The sequence below is a fragment of the Sinohyriopsis cumingii genome, chromosome 3, assembly GCF_028554795.1.
Source record: "Sinohyriopsis cumingii isolate HCF-2022 chromosome 3, ASM2855479v2, whole genome shotgun sequence".
In the NCBI taxonomy this organism is placed as follows: Eukaryota; Metazoa; Mollusca; class Bivalvia; order Unionida; family Unionidae; genus Sinohyriopsis; species Sinohyriopsis cumingii.
The window spans coordinates 99,215,761-99,225,106 of NC_142963.1; the positions used below are offsets into that span (position 1 = coordinate 99,215,761).

Genomic DNA, 9,346 nt, shown 5'->3' on the forward strand with positions numbered 1-9,346 from the left:
GGTTCAATAAGTATCCCCATTTAAATCGACATGATACCCCAAATTGATCATGAATATGACATGTCCGGAATTTCTATGGAATAATTGAAAAGAAATGCATTAGACCCGTTAGACTGTCTGAAAATGTAAAATCTAAAACGTTGTCATGTTGATTTTATTTCTGTAAACAAATGTTTGAGTTTATTCAGCATATCAGCAGTGGTATAAAATCACTAAAGAATTCGTAGCACTTTGATATAGATAATTTGATAGAAACTTTTCATTGTCATTTATTGTGACATTAAAACTCTCACCATACCATACGCGATGAACACTTGGAGGTCATCACAAAATTATGATGAGGGTGACTTTTGAGGCCAATAACTTCATGGGGAGCTGATCACAAAATTATAATGAAGGTGACCTTCGAGGTCAGTAATTTACTGAGGAGTTCATCTCAAAATTATAACGAGAGTGACATGCGAGGCCAATAATTTACTGAAGGTACAGGCTACATTTAGGTGCTTAGTAACTTACTGGGTTATTAAATGTACAACTAACTGAAATATGCAAAGTCTGAGATAATAACAGGTGAAGACGAAACACATATTAACCCAACAGGTACATGATATATCAGTGGCAATAAAATATTTAAAGATAGAACGAACGCTTCTTATATTATAACACTCAAATAAGGTAGTTCTGCCCATGGAGAATGTGACGAAATGATTTAATACACAGAACGAGCGAATGTTGTATGTTCATCTTGAATGTCGGTAGATGCGATGCATGTTAGACGAGTGATTATATAGAAACCTTTAAAAACACTTGAAAGCATGCAAGTTCAGGACCATTAACTAAATGTACAGGAAGCATTAACTTTCATTACGGCAAACACACGTAGCAACAGTCTTTAAGTAGGATGATTAAGGGCACGATAAAGCATATGTCAAGTCGAGAAAACAATATAAAAAAGTAACTTTCTGCGAAGTGACCTTGCATAGCTCCTGTATGGGAATCTCTATAAGAGGTCAAGAACTATGTCATAGCAAGAAGTGCGATCATTGGGAATTGGTTTTCAGTAAGAGTAGCGCTAGAAAATGTTCCTCAATATATACAGTAAAAAGCACAGTTGTATTGATGGTATGCCTAGGATTGCAAACAATAAGAGTAGGAAGATAAGAAAAGATAAGAAAGGAGCACAGATTAAAATTTTGCAGTATTGATCAAGGAATCGGCCTCAAGAAAAAGTTGAATCTATGATATCCGTGTCAAGATAAAATCGTAACCACAACTACTACGATACACACACACACGCACACACAAACATTCATTAGAAATAGTATAAAGATCGTGAGAATTCAATATCAGTGATGATTATTGCTGTAAAGGGAATCTAATATAACCACATAGTTCACGAACGCAGTAATCAGTTTATTTTATTCCAATCATATGGTTACTAGAATTGAAAAGACAGAACGACTACATCTGTCGAGAAACGATATTATTTAAATATGTGAATGAAGTACAGATATAAATATCAGATGTTTGGCCTCCGCTTTAACAAACGCTAAATGTTCTATATATTTAAAACTATTATGTTATATCCAGACTAAAATGGCGAAATATTCTCTCTAAATATATTAAACAGGGGCAGAGGAACATCGCTAAATTTATATTGTCTAATTTCATGGACATTTGTGTGGTTTCACGATCCTATAATTTAAATTTTAAATCGTTATGAAAATGCTCTTTGTTTTGAAAGTACAATAACTGAATTGTAAGCAGTAATGCATAGCTCGTTAGTATTTTGAATGACTTTATCACATATAAACATATCACGAGCATTGTTCTTATAATTTCCTTGGTTGCCAATGCACTAGGTTGCACTTTTTGGGTTGCGTTCTATATTGGTAAGATCCAAGTGTCTCCTGACTTGCCTTCTAAGTCATCATTGTCGTACTATGAAAATCTGACACTTTTCGTCCAATGAAAACATAACCCTCTCTGATTTTAAACAATCCAATTCGAAGTTACAAGTTATCTTTCCAACTTACTCTGGATAAATTAAAGCAGTAGTTTCCAACCAGGTTTTCAGCAACAATACAAATAGTTTATCTGAGAAACATGACCACATTTTCCACATCTTCATCATGTTTTTTTTTTTGTGACAATAAACAAAGTTTTGGCGACCCTTTGCGACCCTTTCAAACGTTTTGACGACCTTATTTGGGTCGGAAGCACTTAATTAAAGTCTTCTGTTTATGAAAAAAGATAAGAAGACAACTACTGAGAAAAACAACTTTTAATGATAGCTTCGAAACAAAGGAGAGAAAATGTAGAAAATGGTACATTCTGTCCTAATGTAAACAATATATATATATATATATATATATATATATATATATATATATATATATATATATATATATATATATATATATATATATATATATATATATATATATATATATAGAGAGAGAGAGAGAGAGAGAGAGAGAGAGAGATATCCAACTTGTATCTTAATATTAAAATCTATCAATAATTGTTGACTTATTTTAAACGGAATTAGCATATTCAGAGTCTATGTAGAACAAACGATTCATTTATTTGTTTATAGTTTAAAGTCCTATGGCAATTGTCAGTGAAACATACGATTATGCACTCAAAAGCGTTTTGGGACCATACGTATATAATCAGGATATTGTCTGCGAAGAACGTCACATATAAATGTATAAAATGCCGTCTACAAAAGGAATATGTAAACGTATCACAGATAATATCTATAACGTTTAGTATCCAACGAATAATTTAAAACTTTACCATATAAGAATATTCCTAGGATTAAAAATGTTATTCCATCAATAATTAGTGATACTCACAAATGATATATGAAGCGTAGATTCATTGGAAAAATACCAGGCTGTTATACGATATCATGGAACAGCTTCAGAATAAAAATATATATGGTTTATTATTGTCATTAGACTACGAAAATGGTCTTACAAGCTTGTCTACAGGTTCATAAACATCAACATAAATGTTAGACCCATTTTCAAATCTTTCTTACATCACGTATATTTGTTAGACGAAATTGAACCAATATACTGTTTGTAGGAAAGTTATGTTTGTGATCTCTGTGGATGAATCACTAAGTGGATTTAGAAATACCATGCAAGATGCAAAAACATGTATTTCAAAATTCATACATGACAAAGGCTTGTGAGCATTTTCATCCAATCTGGTAAATATACATGTTTATTTCTCCTCGTATTGTCATTAATGTATCTAGCATTAAAGTTCAGTGATGTATCGTATTAAAATGCCAACGTCTCTCTGAATTCGTTTCTTGATCTATAATATGGAATGCCAGCGAACTGAATCAATAAATCAAACAATCAAAAAAAAAAACAGAAACAAACAAAGAATGAAATAATCACATTTCTTCTCTGTGTCTTCCCCAGAATGAAATCTCTGCTCATTTCATTATTTATTGTTTATTCAACAAGTAAAATTTTCTCGACAATGTTTCCTGATAGTTTTATTAATCATCCTTATTTTTCCTCTTCCAGCCGGAAGACGAAATAGTTCAAGCTGAAATGACCTCTTTCATATTGATGTGTAAACTTCTTCTAAATTAACAGAACAATGAACATCTTTTGAGATTTTTTCCACATTCTATTGGAAGATTCATCATATCCTTTCCTTTTTACCAGCATCTTCAGGTTGCCTTTCATTAATATAGTTTTTAAAATTTTCTGACTCCCAATGATATCAGCGTGACTAGCAAAACAATTATGACATTATTACACCTTGGTGCCTGGCACGTGCACTATGTATAAAAGATTCTTATATGTATATCTGCAAGCGGAGAAATTAATGACAAAGTATACCTCAAGTTTCCTAGCCGGACTATCAAATTTGTATTGATAGATTGGAGAAAACCTGGAGACAAACCTAAATAGAATATATAAAAATGGACGAAATAATATGAGGAAATACAAGTTTTATTTAGGATAGGTTCGCTCCTTGAACATTCATAATTCATATACTCTTCTTAACATTAATATTATTCAGCAATAATAGGAATATTAGCTAGATTGGAGCAATTGCCCTTACTTCCTCTTTACACACACATATGGTTAAATGATTTCTTGGCACTAGAGACGCTAACGGTCACAGTTGTACAGATTTTACTCTCTTCGATTGCCACGTTGGATAACTTTATGCAGACTGTGGGCTTGAACTTAAATACCTTCACATCCTTGCATCGCGACCAGTCTAGTGCTAGAAAGAAAAGAATATAATACAAATAGGAAGCTGTACTGAAATTGGCATGAGCTGAATAGGTTTGGTGTGCATTTAAGCAGGTAAAGCTTGGATTCTGCAGGGGAGAATATATCTGGTATCTGCTTTTCTTGACTAGTGTTATCGTTTATCTAACCCTTTTTTGTTTCCACCCAAAACGCAACCTGGAAAGTATCACAAAATAATACGAAGCGACCACTCCTTCAGTCAGATTGAGCTACTGACTATGCTAATGTCACATAATTGAGCCCAACAATAAGAAAACCGTAAATAATTATATGGAATGCAAATCCACTCAAAGATGATCATAGACCTAACTTATTGCAAGTGAAAATGTTTGCTTACCATTAATTGTCTTCTCATAGATAATGTTGTCACGGAAGCTAGCGTGCACATGTAACTGGTTATCTGGTGTATGAGTTATTTTCAGGCATACTGCAGAGAGAACATTCAATATACATTTTTAACTTAGATGAATACAGATCTTTGACTGTGAAATTAGGTTGCATGAGTGTTGTCCTATCATCAATTGCTCGGTAAAGATACATTTACTTTTCTTCGTGAGTAAGTATAATACAAAATAATATTAGAGATAGTTTTGTGGTAAAATATTGTTTCCCGGTGTAATTGCAATCCTATGCAAACGTTGCCAGAAATGTATTATAAATCGGAAACTTTGATAAATCACTTGCGTGCAGGTGCAGATGTATTGCAAGCCATAATATGTTTACAAGGTTAATCTATTCTTTTCTATATTTCTTCAACTAATGTATACAACGTATTAAAACATGAACAATCTACTTGCTCTGATTTTAAATACATTACATAATTGTATTCATAGATACTTTGTCCATTCACTGAACTATTTCCAAAATTGGGTAATCCTGCTTTCGTCGTGTTTTACTTCAAACGATTATATATAATCCAAGGAAAATTCGCATTTGTAAGAGACCAATGCACAAAACTATATGATAAAAAGATAATCTCAGCCAATGCCTATGTTTCGTCTCTAAGAAAGAAAAAATCGGACACTTACATTTAAAAGCGCATAAATGGCAGGTTGAGCCATCGCACTTGAAAGGGTGATATCTCTTCTCTAGACGGGCATCCTCTAGCGTTCCCATATCCTGAAGCTCCGCTAGGTTTCCTCCGGCTATAATTGCGTCACTGCCATCAACAGTGATATAATCGCGATCTTTGTTCAACGAAAACGTTTCAAGTACTGATAAGTGAAAATTCGAGAGGAAAACGCAGTCTGTTGTATTTATTGATATGTTAACAATATATAATATGAAACTTATTGTATTTCCTTATTACAGTAATAATAATAATAATAATAATAATACTTGTCAAACGATGTGTATAGTGCGGTAATGATGCAGATTCATGTATCCTTCTTCACAGTAAAAGCGGTTCAAGATCATTAATACATATGCACAAGGCGATATAAAACCATCTTGACGCATACATACATATATGCATACATACATACATACATACATGCATACATACACCCACCCAACACCCACCCAACACCCACCCACCCACACACATACATTCACACAAACACACATACATACATACATACATACATACATAGATACATACATACATACATACATACATACATACATACATACATACATACATACATACATCTAAGTAAACCGTATATGTAAGGATCGTACCATAGTCAAGCAAATGCTCATAGTTGATGTCTTGTTGAATTATCCTGGATCCCTGTACGCTGACCAGGTGGACGGCAATGGCAAAAACGATCAAACGCATCATATTGATCACCTGTAATAGTATTAGTAGTACTAGTAGAAGTAGTATTAGTAGTAGTATTAGTAGAGGAAATGTACAAGTGGTGAATTTTTAAATGGTTGCTTTTAATCTCTGTTCCCTCAGATGCTAATGATCCTTATGTACGCAGATCAAGTTCTCAATGCTTCGACTCTAAATCAATTACATATCGAATATATTCCCGTGTTAACTCAAAATATAGATGTTTCTCATAAGAATCACAATGTAAACGTAATGTTTTTAAACATCTGACTTAGTATACTTCTTAGTACTCCAAGGAAATGAATCCAAAGATCATACCTTTTTCAATATCGTCTGCACAGAAACATTAAACTACGAAATATAGTGACTAAGATGGAATTTTTAACGAAGGAAATCGCGTAACGGAGTTGCGAATGAATTGACGAACAAATGAGGTGCACCACAGTATTCCTGACACATATTTTTTTTAAAAAAAACATCGGAATAAGATAGAGATCAGCTGCAGCGTGAAAGAAAATAGAGATCATGTTTATTGTAATATGATTGTCTGTGCATCCAAGAAAAGAACGAAAGAATCAAACTTTATAGATGTTGCCTGAGTAATCAATAACTCTATCATCCAAATTTGTTTGGGTTGAATCGTGATATAGGACTGAAGAATATACATGGTCTGGATTGTATCACATTGACATTTCAAATTATATACTTATTTCAAACATATCGAGATCAGACTTGTATGCAGAAAGGACATCAACTTAACAATCTGCATAGCATAGCAACAACATGAAAATCTGGTGCAAGTTTTATTTGTTTTTAGATGTTACAATTTAGCAGCTAAATGGTTCTTTCTGTGTATTATCACCTTACACAATAAGTAGAAATAAAAATAACCCCTCCGTATGAGAAACTTTAAATTACAAATTATCTCCTCTTTGCTTGTAATACTTGCAAGTATTCGAACATTGTGATCTAGCGGTTTCAAAGATCTTTGATGACAACGCACAGAGAGAATCACGTTCCTAGAACAAAAATAAACCCTGTACCAAGTTCTTAAAGAACTCAGTGTTGCCTGAGATTTTTAAGCAACATTCAGGAAAACAAAAATTGAAAATAAAATGATAGAATTTAATTAAAGAAATACAATTAAAAATAAGTATTTCAAAATAATGAAAGGAACTGTGATATCTGAAATTATAGTCAAAGTATTTTCACTCACCTAAATATCAATATAAGCTACTACGAATCTGATGGTTTCTTCTTCTCTTCTGCTTCCAGCACTCAAACAGGGAATGATTTTTCTAGCTGAAGAATGCTACTTAAATAGGACATGAGGCAGAACGTGAACCAATTAGATCAAAGCGAATTTTATATGATTTACAACAGAAAAGCATGGTTGATTCTTTAACGAGAACCATTCGCTTACATGTTTTCAATTGAAAATGCCGCAAGACATAGAAAAAGAAAATTAGGTAATGTCTAGACTATTAAATACTTTCTAGTCTTAAGTGTTTAAGAGTACCCGAGTTGAAAATATTGACACGTGCTGCGAAAGCAAACAATGTTTCTACCTAATACCCTGTGTAACTACCTTTTTACACGATATATACTTCTACAATTCATTACCTCATTTGGTAAAATTTGGTTTTATTTGTTATACAAGCTAAATTGGTTTTAAATTTTCTTTTATACGCTACGCTGCCTGTCCGAAGTGAAAACCTGGACTGCTATGTTTTCTACTCTTTGTAAGAGCCTCGTAGTTATTTTAATATTTTATTATCGGTCCTAATGCTTGTCATACACTCTACTTGAATATACTGAATGTAAGAATTAAAAATATCTCAAGTCAAATTATTTTGCCACCGGTTGTAGATTTTAGTAGCCGAAGCTACACGTTCAAAGGAAAATAATTGGATGAATCAATGTATAAAAATTAATCTACAATAACCTACTTTTGATACGGTAGACCTTCTCTCCATGAGACAAATCACATATCAATCCTCATTATGTAAGTAAAGCGAAGATCAAAATAGTAAGTGTACAACAAACTGCTTAATATGCACAAATGTGAAAAATAGGTATCACCGAAATAGTTTAATAATGGTGCAATTACCCTCCTTGAAATGCCTTATAGCACTATTTGGATAGGCATGTTATTCCATCATCTCGCTCCAAACATTAACATCTCTTATCCTAAATCAAATATATACCCAACGTTTTTGCGAAGACGCAGAAACTCATATCAGGAGGATGCCGAGTTTTGTGACAAAATAGATTAATTGAGCCCCCACATAAAGATTTTATCGCGATATTCATCGGAATGCAAGTGAGGAGCTGGTAAGGCGATATTGGTGATGGATAATCTGTATCAAGTTATATATATCCATCATCTCAAAGTTAGATATCCTGTTTACTTCTTTAAAGTAAATTTGAAATTAATCATCAAACGAACATCTTAACAAAGACAAGGAAAACCGATGAAACTTTTCCGTTTTAAAGTCAGGAGATATGGTCCACCCAGACCTCATAGGTATCTGTGAATTCAGACGAGATTTATAAACTCTTAAAAGATTTATAAATTCTTAAAATCTCCATTTGATGGTAGTTTTGTGACTACTTTTAAGTGCTTGGATGTGCAAATTAGTACAAATGAACGTTTGAAAAAAAAAATTATTTTTAGCAAAATAAATGAGAAACATATTGATTTATAAAATTATAAATTTCCACATATTCTGGCAGTATATTTTAAGACACGTGTTACACCGTAAAATGTCCTCCATATGTACAGAATGTAAATATTATATTGGTTTCTGTTGTTCTTTTCTTGAGGTTAATTGTATTGGAGGTAATATGTTTAAAACCTGAATCTTAGAAGTCTAGTTTTCGTAAAGAGAAATATGAAGATCGTTATTCAGTTTATTCAATTAAGTGTTCGATAATAATAACGATTTGTATTGAAACAATCTTGCACAATTGTTATTTCTAAGGCTTTTTCAAGGATTATGTAACTGAAGGAAAATGTAAGTCGAAATGTTGTTTTGGTTTAAGAAAAGTAGAATACAAAGGATAATTTAATATCAATTGAGATTGGAAAAGAAACTAAGGTTGATTTGGGAAAATTAGGTAATCAGCTGTAGTTGTACAACGGTGTTCGAAAACTAGTTACAAACATTCAATAGGATTATTGTTTTGGAAACACCAGTCAACACTTGTAACTTAGGTCCACTTAAAGACTTAACACTTTGATAAGATTTAAGAGGCCTCAACATTATTT

General features: G+C 32.6%; 1 protein-coding gene across 1 annotated transcript; it reads right to left on the reverse strand.

Annotated features, from left to right (window-relative positions):
- Positions 1-3,968: 3,968 nt before the first annotated feature.
- Positions 3,969-7,397, reverse strand: LOC149803377 (uncharacterized). The gene is made up of 5 exons (XM_089951390.1): positions 7,292-7,397; positions 5,976-6,087; positions 5,324-5,482; positions 4,633-4,722; positions 3,969-4,266 (listed from the first exon to the last, which is right to left on the reverse strand). The coding sequence occupies exons 2-5, from the start codon at positions 6,076-6,078 to the stop codon at positions 4,106-4,108; spliced, it is 513 nt and encodes a 170-aa protein (XP_089807516.1). The 5' UTR covers positions 6,079-6,087; positions 7,292-7,397; the 3' UTR covers positions 3,969-4,105.
- Positions 7,398-9,346: the final 1,949 nt, after the last annotated feature.